Source organism: Galeopterus variegatus, unplaced genomic scaffold (assembly GCF_000696425.1).
Source record: "Galeopterus variegatus unplaced genomic scaffold, G_variegatus-3.0.2 Scaffold1586, whole genome shotgun sequence".
Lineage (NCBI taxonomy): Eukaryota > Metazoa > Chordata > Mammalia > Dermoptera > Cynocephalidae > Galeopterus > Galeopterus variegatus.
In genome coordinates, this window is record NW_007727697.1 from 288,127 (window position 1) to 309,141 (window position 21,015).

General features: G+C 36.8%; 1 protein-coding gene across 2 annotated transcripts; it reads right to left on the reverse strand.

Annotated features, from left to right (window-relative positions):
• Positions 1 to 17,445: 17,445 nt before the first annotated feature.
• Positions 17,446 to 20,697, reverse strand: FBXO48 (F-box protein 48). Of its 2 annotated transcripts, none has more exons than XM_008577835.1 (4): positions 20,660 to 20,697; positions 19,211 to 19,363; positions 18,473 to 18,814; positions 17,446 to 17,987 (listed from the first exon to the last, which is right to left on the reverse strand). In XM_008577835.1, exons 3-4 carry the CDS (start codon positions 18,776 to 18,778, stop codon positions 17,826 to 17,828), a joined length of 468 nt encoding a protein of 155 aa, XP_008576057.1. In that variant the 5' UTR covers positions 18,779 to 18,814; positions 19,211 to 19,363; positions 20,660 to 20,697; the 3' UTR covers positions 17,446 to 17,825. The 2 variants fall into 2 exon arrangements, with proteins under 2 accessions (XP_008576057.1, XP_008576055.1); XM_008577833.1 differs by lacking the exon at positions 20,660 to 20,697 and adding an exon at positions 20,323 to 20,379.
• Between the last annotated feature and the right edge of the window lie 318 nt (positions 20,698 to 21,015).

Below are 21,015 nucleotides of genomic sequence, written 5' to 3' on the forward strand. Positions count from 1 at the left end.
GCAGTGGCCAGTTGATGCCATCTCCCTGGTTCTAATTCTTCTGCCACCCTCTCCCATTTAAGGACTTGTGAATACATTGGGCCCACTGGAATAATCCAGGATAATCTCCCTATTTAATTGCCAGGTAGGTACATAAAAGTCTTCCCCTGCTCTTTTGAAATGGAAAGTCCCTCTTTTCTAATTTTACTCATTCGTTCCCTTTCAACAGATACTTACAGATTGACTGCCTGCTCTCAGCAGGGCTGGGAAACAAAACAAAAGTAAACTACTAGTAGCCTCTAATTACAACCTGACAGCAATTCCAATACCACCCTATTCTCCCCACACAGGTAGATAACTAGGTTAGGTTTTTATTCTCAGAAAGCCAAAAGAATAAGGCACATTCAAATTGTTAATGCTATCTTGTTACCTGTGCATTGTATACACACTCGTGTGACTGTCATTATACATTCATGCATCTGCTCTAACCCCTCTCTCATGCAGATGTTTCCTCAGGGCCCACCGTCTTGTCAGAAATTGGAAAATATCTACACAGATGATTCTCCTCACATTCTCTCTATTCTCCCTTCTTCAATTGCATTTGCCTATGAATTTCTTGTCTTTGTCAAATGAGTCAGCAAAGCGGCAAATGTCCCCTTATTTGACTTGGCTCATGTGTTTCAATGTCGTACTGAAAAGTGTCAAGGAAGTTGCTCCAAAGTCCAGGGTCTCTGTGCACATGCAGCAAACATGTGAGGTCTGTTTGTCTTTTCTACAAATGCTAATTGGTTGAGTGCTTTATATAATTTCTCTTACAAAGCCTAAGGGGTTTTTAAAGCTGAAATTTCTGAAGTCAATAAAAGAGTTATTTTAGAAGTGAATCCTTAAAATAAAATTATATGTATGTAGTTTATTAAAGAGTTAACATAGACAAATTGATATTTAAAATGGTAGAAAATTTAAAGTAATACAAAGGCATTATTATGTGTGACTCTTCTATTAATTAGCAAGCAAATAAAAGCTTATATGGCACTTTTAAAAAAGCTATTTCAAAATGAAGTCAGAAACTTCAGAAACAGTTGTTACTGTGGGGTATTTAGAGAATAGGAAAAAACAGGGAATAGAAAATAATATCTACACCAGATCTTTGAAGGGAATGCTCTTAGGTAGTCATTTACATATTGAATGCCTTGGACGTTCAGAGGAGGTTACATAAACATATTATATAATCTGCTCATTCCTAGTGAAACTGTGTCTTGAGAAAACTCCAATGACAAATAATAATCTGACCCACTTTGCTATACTGAAGTCAGTTCCCCAAAATAGAAATCATGATGTAAAGTGGAATTGTGAAGCCAGGGACTAAATTTCAAAAAGTGCTTTTATTTCAAACTTTATGAAAATGATCTATGACTATTCTTTTTACCCTAACTTAGTATTTTTATCTAACTTAGTATTGATAGTGTGGAAAAATTGCTACAAATGGAAGTTACTAAATTGCAGTTCAACAATATTATAAAAAAGAAATAAAGTGATTTTGGAAGAACAGAATTTTACAAATATACTAAGGATGGTTAGCCTAAAAATCATTGTGCAAAGATTGTATCCATATTTAGAAGTATCTATATTTATGATCAGCTGTTTTCATTAAGAATAAGAATAAATATATCTCTCTCCTACTTAAAGGATTAAGGCTAAATTCTGTATTGCAAATTATAACAAGAAATATAAGACCTGACAGTGACATTTTAGGGAGGAAGAAAATGGGTGAGATTTTAGTTCCAAATTGAAGAAGTAACAAATTTAAAAAGGAAAATATCATTTAACAGAGAAGTATTATTGTGCCTTTCCAAGCACATGACCGTCTCCCTCAGTAATGTGAGAGTGAGAATAAGGTAATATTCCATTTTTTACATCCTTTGAGATTGACAGCAAGAAAATAGGCTTCAAATGTGGTCATTTACAATACTTTGTTATTGGTATGGTCTAAGGTTTGAAATGGATTGAATAGCAAATCTTTTTTTCCTTGTTGAAATCCAGAGGTTGAGGTCTCAGGAGGAATGCCTGATCACTTATACCAGTTAAACAAAGAAACAACACTTTTCTATGTGTGTATACATTGTGTTAGAAAACCTATCAGAGCATTTGAGATAACTAAATATAGTTTTCAATTTGCATTCCATTTCACTTTCAAAATAAAATTTCCAATGTTATACAAATGTGTGTGGGATTATTTACTTATGTCATAGTTCAGTAAAGGTGAGGCAAGTTTGGTTATGTCTTTCATCAGTTGACTTTTCTTAACATTCAGCTTGCTTCATTCCTGAATAGTGCTGCCTTGGCCCATGGGGGCATTTAGGGTTTGTGCATTCACACACTAAACTCACACAGTAAAAGGATTTTTAGTAACTCCAAGGAAAATGGACATGAATCCAACGAAAGGTACACAGAAAAAAGCTTGTGAAGAATGGGTTTGCCTAATTCTATAGGGGCTTGTGGGAAAGTTAGACACTATGTGGCTCCTCATAAGTGAGCCTGAGTGTTACTTTGAGGGCACTCCCTTTTTCTTCCTTTCTCTTTTTATTTTCTTCCTTCCTTCAGTAAATGTGTGCCAGGCTCAGTGTTAAGCACTGGGAATGTAACAATAAATAAGACAGGGATGATGGCACCCCACGGTATTTAGACATTAGGGAAGGAGACGAAGAGAAAATAAGAAAAGACATGCTGAACAAAATAACTGCAAAGTGTAGTAAGTCTTCCCTATGAAAGAAACAGGATGTTGAGATGAGGAATAATAGGGGGTCAGGTGGGAAATCTACTTTGGACACAGCAGGCAAGAAAAGTCTTACTGAGGAAATGATATTTAAACTGAGACTTGAAAGTAGGTGATCAACTTACCCACTTTGCTCAGGACTTTCTTGGTTTCAAAACTAAAAGTCCTGCATCCCTGCAATCCCATTAGTCGAGGACAAACTGGGATGGCTGGTCACCCTACTTGAAAGATGAGATAGAGCTAGCTTTGCAAAGAGTACGGGAGCAAGCACCCTGAAAAGAGGGAATTGCATATACAAAGGCTCAGAGATGGGAGAGAGCTTGGCGTGGTCAGTAAACTGAAGGACCAGTGTGAGGGAGGAAACTCAAGGAACAAAGGGAGGTGGAAGAGACAGGCTGGACCAGATGATGAGTTGAGGCTCTGGTAAAGAGCTCTGATTTTATTTGAGCTACACTGGAAATCTATTGATGGGTTTTATGTAGGGACTGACGTGATCTGATATTTTAAAAGATCACAGTTGCTATGTGGAAAACAGATGGAAGGAGTCAAGATTAGGAGCAAAGTTGGGATGATATGGTAGTAGCCCAGGTGCGCAGTGAAGTTGACGAGAAGGGGAAAAATATGGGACATATTTCAGAAGTAGAATAAACATAGTGCATGAATATCTTATGGGCTTCTGGTTTGAGCAGTGGGATACATGGTTTACTGCAATGGTGAAAATTGGAGGAAGAAGAGGCACTTTCTATATAAATCTCCACCCTCTACATAAGCTAATTATTTATGTCAGAGCCTACAGGTTTTAAAACATGTAACTTCTTACAAAGAAACTCATTCCAGCATTTAAATATGCTGCCTGCATAAATAAGAAGCTTGGAGCCTTGGGAAGGAATTGTCATTCCTGAAACTCTGGCATACCCCAGTTAACATTTACTTTTGGAGAAAAACACTGAAGGAGACAGATGATCTGCTAAGCAGAGCCAGAAAGGTAAGTGCAGAGATGGCCAGAAGGAAATAAGTATTTAATGTTCCCTGTTTGTGGTATGGATCTCGCCATAGCTGGGTTACTTGTAGACTCATAAATTCTGCCCATCATTATAGCTTGGGAGTTAAATTTTAAAAAATAAAAAAATAAAAGATTTTAAAAAGGTCTATGGACAAAAGAGAATACATTTAAAATGAAAAACATGTAAACTGAAATTTAAGTTAAGAGAATAAAAAAGGAACTGCAAATAAAAGAACCAAGCCAAGCATAATTTAGAAATTACAGTAATAGATTTGGGTAAAAATAAAAAAATAAAAAAATAAAAAGGAAAGATTAAAAGGGACATAAATAAAAAGTTAAAAAAACACAGATTAAGGTTTAAAAATAGAGCTCAATAAAAAGAAGATAAAAAGGATAAAGTACACATTGTTAAGTCAAGAATAGAAAGGGCGAAAAGTAAAAACTCTAGATCCACAAATTTAGAAAGGTAAAATCATGACATAGCTAAAATAAGCTTAAGGATAAACAAAGAGAACAAAAATAGAGAGGTGACCAAAGACTAAAGGCAGAAGTGCATAAAATCTAAATGTTAAAACTCGCTAAAATTTAACTCTAAATCCCCAAGCATTTATGGAATGAAGGTCTGGAAAAATAAGCTCCCATTATTTAAAAAAGAAACAAAGGTAGTAAGCCACATGAGTTACTAAGAGCAACCTGTGGGTTGAAGTAACTTTCATGGGTGGATAGGGATCTGCAGTTGAGCTCCAGGGTAGAGGGGGCCTGAATCGCCAGGGTCTGTGATCTCTCAAGAGCCTCTTTAATGTCAGTAGCAGGTCTGTTGGTCAACAGCAAGTAATTACCCTGCAGAGTCACTACTAACAAGATTCAACAATATTTCTTTTGCCCTAATCTCTGTTCTTATTTGTTACTGCACAAAACTGCACAATACAGAAAATAGCAAAGGGAAAATATTCTTTGAGTATTAACATATTGTTAATGCCTTATACAATTTTAACAAAAAAGAGATATACTCCAGACTGAGATTGGCATGGAAGAAAGCCCAGGCACTCAAAATTCTTCTTCTGGGACAGTTTTCTCTCTTCTCCTTATGAAACACTCCCGTAGCTAACTTAAAATTAAAAAACTATCCTCCTGGGAGTCAGCCAAAATAATCTTAAAGACGAACAAAGTTGGAAGACACATACTTCCCTATTTCAACACTTAATCAAGACAGTGGGGTACTGGCATAAGGAAAGACATATAGACCAATGGAATAGAATTGAGAGTCTAAAAATGAACACATACATCTATTGGTCAATTGATTTTTGACAAGAGTATGAAGACCTTTCAATAAAGAAAGAATAGTTTTTCCAGGAAATGGTGCTAGGACAACTGAGAGCCACATGCAAAAGATTGAGATTTCCTATCTCACGCCAAATACAAAAATTCACCCAAATGAAATGTCCAGAATAGGCAAATCTATAGAGACAGGAAGTAGATTAGTAGTGGCTGAGATGGCCGTGGAGTGGGGGATGTGATGATGGGATGTGAATGCTAATCCTCATGGCAGTTTCAGGAGGTAGATACTTTTGTGATCTTCATTTTACAAAGGAAAATCTGAGGCACAGATAACTTGCCCACACACTTAATAAGAGGCAGTTGCAGGAACAGAATTCCTCCAATGGTTGCTGGGAGGACACTTCTACACAGTAAGCACTCAATTTAGAGTCACTGTTATTATCATATATGGGCATTAATCTTGAGTGACGACTTGTGAATCACAAATATACTGCGCTTTAGGCAGGGTCAGAAAAGTAGAATCCAAAACTAAGTCACATCGAGATAAAATTATGCATCATACTACAGCACATTTTGCTTCCCATTTTGAGAAGTGGATATTTGTGTGTGTGTGTGTGTGTGTGTGTGTGTGTGTGTGTGTGTGTGTGTGAGAGAGAGAGAGAGAGAGAGAGAGAGAGAGAGAGAGAGAATACGAAAGCATGTAATAATGTAATACAGGAGATGAATTTCAAAATTTACATGTGACAGATTTGTTTTTAAACGAAATGAAATCTTGCATGTGAATTTTGATTACCTTGTTCAACTCCCCAAGGCTCATTCTTTCTACCTATGTGAGTTCCAGAGAGAAAGAATAAAAACAAAATTTTGTAAGTGTTTTTACCCCAGGGCGAACTCCTTTTATAATCTTTTCATATAAGAGACTAGAATTTATTCACAATGTTAGTAAAAGGGTGAGAAATTTCTTTACAGCTAAAGACTGTCAAACCACAAATGTTTGATTCTAAGCTCCTGAAACCAGCAACCTCAGTGCTTACATCTGTTACAACAATAGAAAGAATATACTCACACGGCCCCATTTCACAGAATTACAGAATCAGTGGAGATACTGGGCTGAAAGTTTGTTCTCCAACAAACCTGTGGAATATGAAATGATACCCCTATGGAAAAACATCTGCACAGAATAATGACTTGGACATTCTTTTGTGGGCAAAAAATGCAAAAGCTGAATTTAAATGTTCTTAATTGTGCCTTTGAAGATTAAGGTAGAAACCTATTGGGCCACCAGGCCAGGACTAAAGGGCAGAGAGGGATGAGAAATCTCTTCATTGGAGTATTATGTTCCCTGACTTCTTAAATTTCTGTCAGTAGAGGTCGTTTGTCATTTTGGGGTTATGTCCTATGTTCTCTTTGGGGAAAGACCCCACCCTACTTTCAGTTCAACCCTCCTACCTTCGATGAGCAGGACTAGTTTCAGTTATATCATTTGCAACTAAAAGGGTTCAGACAAATTCTGACCTCTGAGATTTTTCCATCCAGCAAACATGGCTGGAATGAGGAACTCCACTTCCACGCAAGCTCTTTGTCTGGGTTTCGATAGAAATATTGCTCCCTCTGGTGGCTGCTGATTAGCATTTACCAGATTTCAAGAATGATGTGGCAGAAAGCACTTTGGGGCCATTCCCAGGGTCAGGGTCTCTCTCCTCTGTGTATTTGTACAGGCTGTTTGACCTTGCTGAAGTTACTTTACTTCTATAAGCCTTCATTTATGCATCTTTAAAATATTAATGTAAAAACTACCTTCTCAAGATCGTTTAATGAGTAAATGGCCACATAAAAGGTATTTAATCAATGGAAGATATTTTTATTATAAGACAGTTTTGGGGAAGAAAGCCCATCTGTTCATCAAATTTTTCAAGGTTGTAAAATATGATATTCCACATTGTTGGTTATCTGAATCTGAGAAGAGATACATGTATCAATCTAAGAACCTATTGCTATGGAGCGTAAAAATGTAATATTTGTAAAGTTCTAAAAATGCTCAGGTGAAAAATGTATAACTTTAATCAGAGATACCAAAAAGTCTCTTTATAAAATTTAATACCCATTCCTAGTAAAAGTATTAGATAAAATAGAAATTAATGTATATTCCCTTAAGATTATTTTATCTATATATCTGTATCTATCCATATGAGAGACAGGAGGGGGGGATATTATAAGGAAGAAGTTGGAAAAGAAGTTAAACTTTCTCCATTTGCAGGTGATATGATAATATATCTGGAACACACAATAGAATCAATGATAACTCTACCACGAACAAAAAAATTCAGTAAGTTAGCAGACAACAAAATTAATGTATGAAAATCAAGTGTGTGTGTGTAAATGCGTGTATATGTAAATAATAACCAATTAGAAGACAAAGGTTGAGAAAACTTCACTTACAATAACAACAAAAAAGATAAAATACTTGGAAATAAACTGAACAAGAAATGTGCAAAACCCATATGAGAAAAAATTTTAAACACTACTGAAAGTCAAATGGAAATATTTCTTGGTCTTGGATAACTCAACATCATAAAGACATAAATTATCCCTAATTTAACACTACCCCAATAAAATTTCAACAAGTATTTTTCCTGGAACTAAACAAATTGATTCCAAAGTTCACATGGAAAAATAAACATATATACACACATAGGAAAACCTAAAAAGAAATAGTATCAAAGAGGAGATATAACTTTATTAAATAGTAACACACAACAAATTTTCTGTAATTGAAACAGTGTGGCATGAAAAGACAGACAGATCCGGAACATAATTGAAACTTTAGAATTAGAACCAGGTGAAAAGAATTGTATGAATAAATTTATTGGCATCTCAAAACATTGGAAGAAGACAGACTAAGATATTTCTCACTACCAAATTGGCACACATTCAGAAGCTTGAAAACACACTTATTCTGTGATCAGTTGAGAGAAATTTGAATTTAAGCTGGGTATTATACGATATCATTATTGTTTGCAAGTTAAATTTCTAGGGTATGATTATGGTGTTGTGGTGATGTAGGTGTGTGTACATGTCCTTAAGAAATACACGCTATGATATTTAGGGGTAAAATGACATGAGGTCTACAAGCTTACTTTCAAATACTTCAGCTCAGCAAAAGTGTGTGTGTGGTTTTTTAAATGTAGTGTAGACCCCAGTGGTTCTTAACAAGAGCAATTTCCTCCCAGGGGACATTTGGCAATGTCTGGAGACAGTTTTCGTTGCTACAACTTGGCAGGAGGTGCTACTGGCATCTAATGGAGAGAAGCCAGGGACGCTGCTAAACATTCTACAACGTACAGGACAGTCCCACAACAGTTATCTACTCCAAAATGTCAATAATGTTAAGATTTAGAAACCTGCTATAGATAGAGATAAAGTAAATGTGGCTAACATTAACAATTGGTTAATCTAGGTGATTATACACACTATACTATACTTTCAACTTTTCTATAAGTTCACAATTTTTCAAAATAAAAGATTTAGGGAAAGCAAATTAAAGATATATACATAATAAAAGGAGTCTAAGAGAGAGAAAAAAAAAGAAGCTGAACTCATAAAACAATAGGCTATATATGGAAAAACAATGGTAAAAACAGTCCTTTTTTTTTTTTTAATTAATCAAGAGAGTAAAGACAGAAAATTCTGTCCAGTCTACTATTAGAGAAAAAAAAAGAAGCTGAACTCATAAAACAATAGGCTATATATGGAAAAACAATGGTAAAAACAGTCCTTTTTTTTTTTTAATTAATCAAGAGAGTAAAGACAGAAAATTCTGTCCAGTCTACTATTAGACAACAAAAAACACACCAAAGCATTGACAGTTTTCCCAATGTGAGTTTTAGAAACTTTTAAAATGATTTTATATATTTCTTATCAGGCTTTCATTGTGTGATGATCAGATGGTATAATTTTGTCATACTAAAACTAAATCAAAATAAGCAGACTGGAAAACCAGTAGCCAGTTTCTTCCTATGCGGCTCAGAAGACCCATAGCTGAAAAATAGACCTCAGAAAATAGTTATTAAAAAAATTTCCTTGACAAGTTAATGTTTATGGTAACAGTATAAATGGTGTGGTTTGTAAACTCCAGTTTTATCTTATTTTATTATCCATCCTGGGCAAGGACTGGGAGGTCTTGAAAAACGCAAAACAAATTTATTTAAAAAGTGGGCTTTATTTATGGTAGGACTGAATAATAAGGATGTAGTGCTTTTATCAGAAACCTGACTTGCATGCCTTGCTTTATTACCTTCTTTAGTTTATTTAGCCTTTGCTATTCTTTACAATTCTTACTCTTTCTTCCTTTTCCAGCATTATTTTATTGTGCAGAGTAATACTAGAGTGGGTTGATACTTTCAATGGTATTTTTTATCCCTGGTAATTCTTACTTCTTGGCAGCTCTCCATCTATGAAGGCAGGCATCCAGAGGGTGGGTACAGCTAAGAATGGAGTCAGAGCTCAGCTTTGAATTTCAAAAGATTTTTTTTTTAAAGCATAGAAGCAGTAGAAGTCTTCACATTCAGGCTTTCAGTGCAAAGATTCAGGCACATGAGGAAGAAAAGTGTCTTCTAAATTCCAAATAATTCACTTTAAATAATCTAGAATAGTGTCTATTAAGTGAACTACCAAAAAATAGGAAGGAGGAAAAAAACAGAATATGACTGAAGTACAGCATTCCCACCCCAAAAGAGATTAAGATGTTTGCCAGTTAGTGGAAAGAAGAGAACCAAAGAAGAGGAGCATTACATGAGGTGTCTCTGAGAGGATCCTGCCTCTTCCCTTCTCTAGTGTTGAAACCCCTCACCTCAGATGTGTTTGAGGATTTCATGGTAGAACAGTGTATTAGTCTGTTTTGTGTTACTATAACAGAATACCTGAGACTGGGTAATTTAGAAAGAACAGAGGTTTATTTGGCTTACAATTCCAGAACAGCTGCATCTGGTGTGGGCCTCAGGCTGCTTCTACTCATGGCGGAAAGTGGCAGTCACCAGCAGGTACAAGCAGATCTCATGGGAGAGGAAGCAAGAGAGAGGGGAGGTGCCAGGGTCTTTTAAATAACCAGTTCTCGCGGGAACTAATAGAACAAGAATTCACTCATCACTCCCCCCACCTAGGGAAAGCACTAATCCATTCATGAGGGATCTGAACCCATGACTCAAACTGCCTCATTGGAGATCAGATTTCTATGAGTTCTGGGAGGACAATACATCCAAACTCCATCAAACAGACTTCTGGTCTACTCTCCATCTGTAACCTGGGAGAAGGAAGTCCTATAACAGCATGTGTCAACTACAGCAGTTTAAAAAGGGGGAGTGCTGCAAGGCATTTAGGCAGAGTGGGCCTGCAAAGAGACTGAGTTACTGTATAATGTTGCCACTTGGTCAAATCTTATTTTCTGTTCTATGAGTGTGGAGTTGGGAGGGGAATGGGACATCCTGCATGATTTAATTAAAAGTACTCCAGTCATTTCCACATTAACTCAGGCTCAGCACATTACTCAGTGTATCAGGGTTAGGATTGCCAGGGGAAATATAGAACACTCAGTTAAATTTGAATTTTAGGTGAAAAAATGCATTTTTTTTTTTTAGTATAAGTATGTCTCTTGGCAACATTTGGTATATACTCATACTAAAAAATGATTTGTTGTTTGAAGCTCTGTATTTTATTTGCTAAGTCTGGCAACCCTATTTTGAGTTCCTCCCTTTTTTCCCTTCTTCCCTCTTCCTGGCATTCAGATAGAGCAGGAAGCTTAAGTACCAGCACGGCATTGGGGCAAGGCCTCTGGCCTGCATGCTGTCTTCCATTCCTAACAGCCTTTCTTGAGAGGACTCCTTCCTTTGGGCAGTAGCCTCTCCTCTCTCTGCACCATTTGCCACTGTAATTCGCAGTCTGTTTTCTTAACACAATCAGGACTTAGGGCATGGGGGTCTTCCCAGTGCTAACTGGCCCACCTCAAATCCCACCGTTACTACCGTTGCTCTAAAAACTCTACAGCATCCTCTGTTTGGCTCCTGGGTTAGGCTGTTGATTCCATGGCTTTGCTTTGTAGTCTCTTCATTTTATTTCTCAGATACTTCTACAGCCTTTCATGGGGCATGGGAACTTTTTCAGATATCCCCAGTGTCACACTAAGTTGAGGGAAACTTGGGTGCTTCCTATCTCTTTCCACCCCTTCTGGAAGTCCAGTATGAATATATTAAACCTTTTTATTTTTGTCTTGTAATCTCTAAATCCCTTTTTTTTTAAAAAAATTATTTTTTCTCTATGTGCTTCATCTTATTCATTGTTCCATTATTCTATCTCCCAGTTCTCAAATGCTCTTTTTTGTAGTGTTCTAATTTGCTGTTAAACCTATACATTGTTTAATTTGCTTTGCATTTTTCAGTTCTAGAATTTCTACTTAGTTCTCCTATTTTCTGGCAAAATTATCCATTTTAATCTATTTTCTTCATCTTTTCCTCCGTTTACTGAAACTTATTAATCACAGTTATTTTAAAATCCTTACCTGCAAACTCCACTAACTAAATCCCTGTGACTTTGGTTCTATTGTCTGTTTTTTCTCGTGACTTTCAATCATTTAGTTCTGCCTTTTAGCATGCCTTTACAATTAATTGAATGCAGACATTGTGTATGAAAAAGTATAGAGGCTCTGGGTGATGTCATCTTCCTTTAGAGAGGATTCATCCTGTCCTCTGCAAGACAGTGGGGTTTGCTTACCTTAATTAAATCAGGGATTCAGCTGAATTAAGGCGGGAGTTCTTTGTATGGATCCTGTTAGGGATTTCAACTGAGAACCTGGGTTGTTTACCAAGTCCCTTCCCTCTACTGGTTCCTCAGCTCTAATAATTGTGCCCTCAGTACCATGACACTGCAAAATCTCCACTTTGCTTCTCAGAGGCCCTCTACTTAGCTTCTTAGCCTCCCCTCCTGCCAAGATGCAGGATTTGGCAAATGTCTTGAGAAAACAAGCCATGTGTCAGATAATGTTTATAAAGCACTTAGCACTGAGTTAGCTACAGGAGAGCACTATAGAAACTAGTTGTTGGAAAAAGAAATCTTGGTTCTTTGGAAAAATCTCCCTTTATGTGGACAGATTTGGTGATTACCACCTCAATCAAACAATCAGACTTACCATTTCGCATAGTAGATCAGAGATTATGTGCTTCTTATGTGATACAAGAAGTATATCACCTATGTAGTATAATTGCTAAATGTTTTACCTGAATCAAATCGTAAAGAGAGAGTCAGACAAATCAGTTACAGAATATTCTATGAGATAATGAAATGCAGTCCTTAAAAAATGTCAGTGTCTTGAAAAACAAAACATGGCAGGGGGATGCTTCTGGTTAAAAGATAAATAAAAAATAAGAAGCATATGTAACCCCTGTATGGATCCTGAAGTAAAAAAAAAATCTATGAAAGATATTTTGTGAGCTATTGATGAATTTTTTTTTTTTTTGTCTTTTTTTTTGTGACCAGTAAGGGGATTGCAACCCTTGGCTTGGTGTCGCCTGCACCACGCTCAACCAGTGAGCGCACTGGCCATCCCTATATAGGATCCGAACCTGCGGCGGGAGCGCCACTGCTCTCCCAAGTGCGCCACGGGGCCGGCCCTTGATGAATTTAAATATGTATTATAAATTAGATATTGAATTAACATAAAATATTTTAGATATGATAATGATTTTGCATACAAGAGAGTGTACTTTTAGGAAATACATGCTATTTAGGAATGAAGTACCATCATGTCTACAACTTATTTTCAAGTGATTCAGCAAAAATAAAAAATAAATAAAGCAAATGTAGAAACATGTTAACAAGTGGTATATCTAGGTGTATGGTGTACATAGGAGTTGTTTTTCATGTATTTTTACTTTTCTGTGACTTTGAAATTTTTCAAAATAAAAACTTGAAGGAACATTCTTGGCTCTTCCATCTGAGTTATTCATTTTAAGTTTTTTTTACTCATTCAATAAACATTTACTGTGCATACATTTACTATAGGTGTTGGGAAGTGGTGCTGAACTAGATTGACAAGATCACTCTCTTTCAGTTTCCTTACCCATAAATGAAGATAGAGTAAGAGCACTCACCACATAAGCACAAAGCTTGGTGCAGAGCAGGCACTCAGTGAATGTTGGCTATTATAATGAACCGACTTTGTCCACTGTTGATCTAATTTCATCCATTTGATGTTTTGCTTTTTCAACTCTACTTTAACTAAAAATGTGTGATCTTCCATCTTATGTATTCTTCTCCCCAATCCATTTCCTGATGTTACCACTCACTTTATTTTTGCTGATATTAGTAGGGCATTTGAAGTCTTAGAGAGAAGAAATTATATAAAGTCAAAGCAAAGACGAAATTAAAGTGGTTGGGGTATGTTATATTTTTCAAATTATGCTTGTATATATGCAAGTATCCTAGGTTCTAAAGTTTATATTCATTTCAATTTATTAGTGATTATGTTCTGGTCTAAGATTGGGTTATAAACTAGAAACAAGTAAAAAATGGTTTCTAAATTTATTCTTTAAAAAACACTAGATCTTAAACTGATCGAAAATTTTAAAACACTGGAAGTTCCTTAATACTCTTTCCCAATAATCTTGCTTCTTTTACACACTGTGCATATTTAACACGTTACTTCATCTGTGAGTTAGAGCACTCCTTCCTTCTCTGCTTCACCCACTCATGTTCTCAGATGTTAATGACTTGGTCTGATTAATGCAAAGTTCATTCTAAGCCTATACCATACAATTAATCATAAAGCTCCAAAGCTTTCCTTTTAGTATAGACTGATTATAGCTTATAACTTATTATAGAAAGAATTATTTTAATGCAACAGTACTAAGAAATCAAACTAAAATTTACTCATATAACTTGCAAAGGTAACACTTAAAACTCAATACAGTGATCCAATAATTTAAAATAAGTGATATTTTTCAGGTTAAGTTTATTTTCAAGTGTTTATTGAAAAAGATAAAACAAAATGTTTCTACTTTCCTATTTTCCCTTTAAAACTTTGGAGAAGACTAGAACAATTATTCATACATAGCATTAATGTCAAGCATACCATATATCTTAAGGATTGTACATTGCATTTCAATAAAACCTTATTCACTAACAATATAGTAAATTATTTTTACTATACATTCTGTGTAGGATTAAAATAAATAACTACAGAAATAATTAAACAAATATTCATGAAGATCTACTATGTGCCAGGTTTTGGGAACACAAAAATAAATAAGAAATGGTCCCCGTCACTAAGAAGTTCACAGTCTAAAGGGGCAGACAGGAAAATAAAGAAGACAGTTTAATGTAGTATGACAGATTTGAGAGAGGTATGTACAAAGAACTACAAGAAACTTAAGAGGATCACTTAATCCAGAACGGCAGTAGTTAAGGATGGTTTCCAGGCCAAGATGATGAGTTTTACAAAAGATTTTGCCAAGAAAAGTTCTTTTCTTGAGCATTCCAGGTATATCAAACAACCTATGCAAAGGCAGAGAAGTGAGAGAGTTTTCATGTTCAAGGAACTACAAATAGTTTGGTATGACTGAACTGAAAGTTATAGGATGGAACAGTATGAGAGAAGAGGTTAAAGAGACAGACCAGACCAGATTATTAAAGGCTTTACAGGCTTTGCTAGGGAATTTTGATCTTTAGCTGAATGTAGTGAGGTGTTTAAGTTAGGAGTGACATGATAATTTTTGAGTTTTAGAAAGATTATACTGATGACGATAAGAAGAAGGAACTAGAGGCAGGAATACCAGTTAAGAGGTTATTGTGGTAATTCCAATTTCGAGTAAGGACCAGAATGAAGTAATGAAGCAGAGACAAAGATGGAGAAGGGCTGAATTACTCAGATATTTGGATGATAAAAGTGGTAAGAATTGACGCTTGACTGGATATGGAGAATGATGAAGAAAAGTAGCAGCACTGGTCATTCACTTAGGTACTGGAGGAAGAACTTGTTTTGTGAAAGAACTGGTACTTGTGATTTAGCTAAGAGTCCAACAGACAGTGGCATATGTGATTCTGGAGAGTAATGGGGAGATCTGATCTTGAGACATGGACCCGGACATCATCACTACCAAAAGTGGTAGCTGACACTGGGGAGTAGATAGGATCACCTAGGATACTTACAATATAAAGAGACAAGAGGACGACAGTCTGAACCTTGTGGAACAACAGTATGTTACGAATAATATGAAGGAAAACGAGTCTTTGAGGAAAACTGAGAAGACTGGTCAGAGTAGGAGAAGAAAAACCTAAAAGACTACAGCCCCAAACCTAGTAGGAGAGAGTTTCAAGAGGAACTGAGTGTTTATGTGTCAAATATATTAACTAAATATAATAACTAAAATGTATCCAATGGATATAGCAATTAAGTCACTTGTACTTTGGATAACAGTTTCAATTATGTGGAGTGATGGTCAGATTTTAGCAAACTGAGAAATGAATGACTGATGAGGAAGTCAGAAGAAAGAAACTCTTTTAGGAGGACATAAATTAGTAGCACATAAGACAAAGCAAAGTATAGTATCTTAAAAACTAATATACTAATGTAAACCACAAATAACACATACCTGAAAAATAGGCAAAGAAACCAAATCAGGTGGTTTCTTTTCTCCTAGTTCAAAGGACGAAACTCAGTTTGAATTAGTTTTGGTGAGCAGAAGGGGAATGGCTGGAATCAGAGTCTTGAACACAATCAGGCCTCATTCTGCAACTGTTTCTCCTGTTGGCTCTTTATCCTCTTACTGAGGATCCATTTTCTCTGTGTGGCAGGGAACAGTTTCATCACCAAAGAGGAAAGAACTTCTCCCTTATAGCTTATCAAAAAGTGTGGTCTGGATCATGTTCCTATCCCTGGACTAAACACAGAGGCACGCTGTAAAAAACCAGCATGGGGAAGAAGTGAGAAGGGCAGGATTCTTTCTAATTAGGGTGACTTCTATTAACATATGAAGGTGATAGAAAGGGAGTTGGACAAAGACAATCCACATCCGTCACAAAAAAACAGATAAAAATATATATGTACATATGCTACTATACCCAGGTGCTTTTCAATAAAATGCATTCTAGCTTTAATTTTTCCTATTCTTTCAAAATTTCAAGGTGCTTTCTTATCATTTCTTATTAAATAAAAGTAGTAGGACACGTTCCAAGTACACTTTTGTTAAGAGGGTACAGTCAGAAGAGACTGCTGCTGGGTCTAGAAATTATAATCTATGATTAGGAGAAGGAATTGGTGGGAAAACACAGGAAAAGACAGGCTAGTAGTGTTCAAGCATTTGAATGGCAATCACAGAGAAGAACTGAATCAGTCTAATTCTAGAAGGCAGAACCAGTACTAGGAGGCAAATGTTACAGATAGGTGGACTTCAGTTCAATGAGGAAGAATTTCTAATGATCAGAGCAAGCCTTGAATACAATAGGACCTAATGAAGATCTTATGACTAGAAGTATTTGAGCTTGGGCTGGCTGACTGTCAGTGTTCCTACAGAGGAAATTACTGAATAGCCATGGAGACGGGAGTGCCTGATTTTCAAGGCCTCTTCCAAATCTAAGAAGACAGTAATAGGAGATAATCAATTATCAGCTGCTAATCCAACAAAGGGAATTTGTATACAGTGAGGCATCTTTTTGATATTTGCCTATTTGTTAAATACTGTTTTCCTGTATTCTTATTGTTCATGTTATAGAGCACACTTTAAGAAGAAAACCTCATACTAACTAAAATGCTTTGTAGACACGTTTCACTACGGTGCTGACCACAGATTCAGAACCAACAATCTGGTATAGTGAGTACGATATCATCTGCTTTTACGAAAAAGAGAAAAAAAAGCTAAACTAAAGGTTCCTGAAAAGTTATGAACTTTAACAAAGTCAAATGTTAAGGGTTCTCTAGAATAATATTTTTCTTTCTTTTAAATATAGAGAAAACAAAAAGGAGCTGAAAGTCCTTCGTATCTATGAATAGTACACTAGATGGTGCTGTAAGGCTGTCAGAAAGTTAGTTTTAACAAGATAAATAGTGTGGCAGTTCTGAGGGTAGTTAAGTGTTCTGGAACCTTCACACATCTTCAGCCCCTGAGAGCAATTCAGGTTTACAGGAAAGTAACTGAAATCTTAATCTAACAAATTTTATCCCTAAAATCAGATTAATTTTAAACTAAACCATAGGTTTAACACATTTCAAATAGTTCCACTATTTGACAATTCAATATGATTCCACTGAAGTGGAAATTTTAAAGTTTTTGAAATGCAAATTTATCATTCATTTAAACATACTGCTATTAATTTCACTTAGTCTTCCCATGAGCTTAGTTACGTCTACTACTTAATGAATCTTTCAGTCAGGTTCTTCAAGTAGCTTTCAGAATTTTTGAATTATCATTAGGCAGAAAATACCAATCAAACTCTATCATTTAAAGTTCTGTGATATACGAACAGTAATACATGAAACAATACATTTTGAAATCACTCTATCATTATATTCCTATAAAAATAACATTTCATGATTTTTCCACATTACATTAAACCAGAAAAATATTTTTTACTAAAGTGCAAATAAAATAAAGCTTTACTTTTATAATATTTTCTACTTCACTTTTTACCTGTTAAATATGTAAAAGGTGAACAAAAAAACAATGGACAGATAAAGATACACCTTCTGCAACTTAGGAGTCATTTTAATTTTAAACTCTCAAAGTTATGAGATCTATTTGATTTTTCCACTTATCTTTCCAGTTCTGCTTCTAGAATTTCCCCCCATGTGTCCACATCCATTGGGTACATGATTTTTTCTGGTAGGCTAATGGGAGAACATATGTTGCTGTATCTGCCACTTAGCCATTCATGTTTCACTTTACTCTTCTGGTAATTCCTCAGTAGTATTACCTGAAAGAGGTAAACCATCATCACTAAAAAAAAAATGTAGTAAGGAGTTGGTTAGTGAGTTTGTTTGAAACTAGGGAAGCTGAGAGACTAGGCTAACAAGGTTAAGAATTTACATTGATATACACATATATTAGTAAATTAATGTGTATGTGTGTATGTATACGTATATGCGTATATATACATTGTGAGCCACAGAGTTTACTGGAGGTTTTGGATAAGGCAGAGTGAAAAGAGGTAGTCACTTTCCTTCTGGTTAACAGAGAAAAATTTCTGAGTATAGGATTTAAAAAATGTAAAAGGATGGATGGGAGATAGTGTGGTTGGCAGGAAAAGAATAACTCAACTTTAACTAATTTCCAAAAGTCAACACAGTCTGTATGTTATTCTGAATATGAAATCCTACCTCCAAGTGGAAGTTAGAGTTGATTCAAACTTGTTACCATAGCACTGTCAAAAAAACTGCAAACTGCAAAGATTGAACTTACCCTCCAGGAATAGCCACTTTCTAGATCATCATCAATTTCTCTTCGGCACACAGCTCTTACAGTCAAGCAGTGAGGTTTCCATAAAAAGTCACTGTTTCTTATTGTGTAATTCCAGCTCCAGCATGTTGCTGAAGCCCTGCACAAACTCCGAATGTCTAGATGAGTGAAAATTTTAAGAGCTACTTCTGGAGGCAGCAGTTCAACAAAGTTGTTTTGACTCTCGTTTTTTCCCTTCTCAGCATCCACAGAATTCAATTCTATGTCAGAAACTCTTGAATTATTGTTCCTCTTGGAGTTTTTCTGCATAGCTTGATGTTTTAATAAATTATCCTCATATGTAACCTAAAAGGCAAAATTTAAACATACTCAGCCTCTTTGGATCAGTCTCTAAATCCAACTGAGTCAGATATTTTGGGGTATGATTTAAAGAACTTTCTTGACTTCAGCTTCTCAATCTCAATAAAATGGGCCAACACTGCTCCTCTCCTGTGTGTTCTTGCAAGGTTTAACAGGGATAATGTGCAAAACATCTAGCCTCACATCTGAATTACACATGGGAGGCACTCAACACACATTAGTTTCATTTTTTAAAAACATTTTTAGTAAACGGTTTTGTTTCTAAACTTTGTTTTTGTTCCCAAGAACATTATGTAAAAAAAGAAATGATTATTTACATCAGACCATATTTATTGAGTTTAGCAGTAGCAATGACTACTGTGAGAACATTCAAGTACTTACTGAAAGTACTTTTGAGATGTGCTGAGTCAATCCTATTAAACTCTTGGTTGCTTGTTCTGTGGTAACTGAAGCCTTGTCATTAAGTTCTTCATTTTCACTTTGTGACAATCATAAATCTGCCGTAGCTAATGCGTAGGTGCTTGCAAATACCACCTGAAACGGAGAAGAGGATGAGATCCCGGTTATGATACGAAGTCTCAAATACTCAATTTAGTTATAGATTGGTGATTTATAAATGGCCCCTTGAATGGTCCTTGCATGCATAGTTAATTATGAGTTTAGAGTAATAGTCACCGAGGCCATCAACCAACAGTGAGTAACAAGTATAAACCATGTTTATAACTCAGCCAAGTATAGCATGTGACTAAAGATTTAAAGCCCAGTTTCAGCTAATTTTCCTAAGGTGAATGGTGTAGGCTTCTGAAACCAGTTGAAAATGCGGCTGGGTACATTACATCATTGAGCTACTTTTGCATAAAAGACAACTTGTATTTACTTAAAATCAGTTTATTCCATTTTGCACTTCCTTTTATAATGGGGGGTGGTTGTGCAGGAGGGGTTGGAGATACAGATAAATACTTTCTTTTTTTTTTTAACTTAGCTAATAACAATTCTCTTTTCTAGTTTTGTTACTCAGCTGTGTATTTCTGGACTTGCCAAGACCGCGGTGGCTCCCACTAATTACGTTGTTTATGATCCAAATTAGCGGTGGTGGTTAGAATTGCAGTGTCTGTGTTCAACGGAGGACTTCCTCCTGAGAGTTTGGGGAATTAAGAAAGCAAACTGATGTAAACAAGAGCATGACTCAAGTGCAAGTTTTTGCCACACACCTTCGCCTCTTTCACCATCAATACAAACCAAAGCTAAACCACCACGTTCTTGAAAAGAATCTCATATTACGAGAACGCTACAGTGTATTTAAACGCTACTATTTTTCCCGAGACATTACACAGGAGGCAAATGAAGACTTGAGTTGAATAGTCGGGGTGCCTTGGCGAGGTTCCTAAAGTCCCACTAGGAATCTTTCTTCTACGCCTAGTTTCGCCTGGATGCCTGGAAAACGACCCCTCTTCTGCCCCTTCTCCTTTGTGAACCAAGCTTTCCCGAATTACCTTTCCGGTTAGGTAAGAGCTCATCCCCCTTTCAACTGTCACTCGGAGGGAGGGATCGGGAGGCAGCTCAGTCGGAGGGTCGTGCACTGCCCGGTTCAGACTAGCTCTTGGGGACCCCGCAGGCCGGGGGTAACAACCCCACGTACCATCTGAGCCACCCTCCTTGTGTGCCCCGCGCAGGCTGCAGCTGCTCCAGTCCCAAGAACATGGAGCACTGACAGGTGAACAACCACCGTCAGCACTGACTGTCACCGTCGCTGTAGGCCGCTGAGGGAAGGCTGTGCTTGCGCCCCAGCGTGCCAGCGCCAACGTTATAAGGAAGGGAAGACCCTCCTACCTACTGGCAGCGGTAGCTGCGCCTCCCACGATTTAAACCATCCGGCATTCGAATCCTTCCCCATAGTCCTCCACGTCCTGCCGACTCGCACAGGCGCAGAGAGGAGTGCGCACTGCCGTTTGGGATTGGTAGTTTTTCCAGGGCGCCTCAGCTCGGGAAAGGACGGGAAGGAAGTCGCTAGGGACTACAAGATCCGGCGTCCTCCGAGACGGGTGGGCGGTCAGACGAGGTGGGGGGGGGAGGATGAGCAGGGGCTTTTAAACAATAATTTTGAGGCGGCGCGTTAGGGGAATCCCCGAGTGCGTCACTGGTCCGGGTGGTGGGGCGGGGCTCCCGAAGCGGCGCTGGGGCCCCTG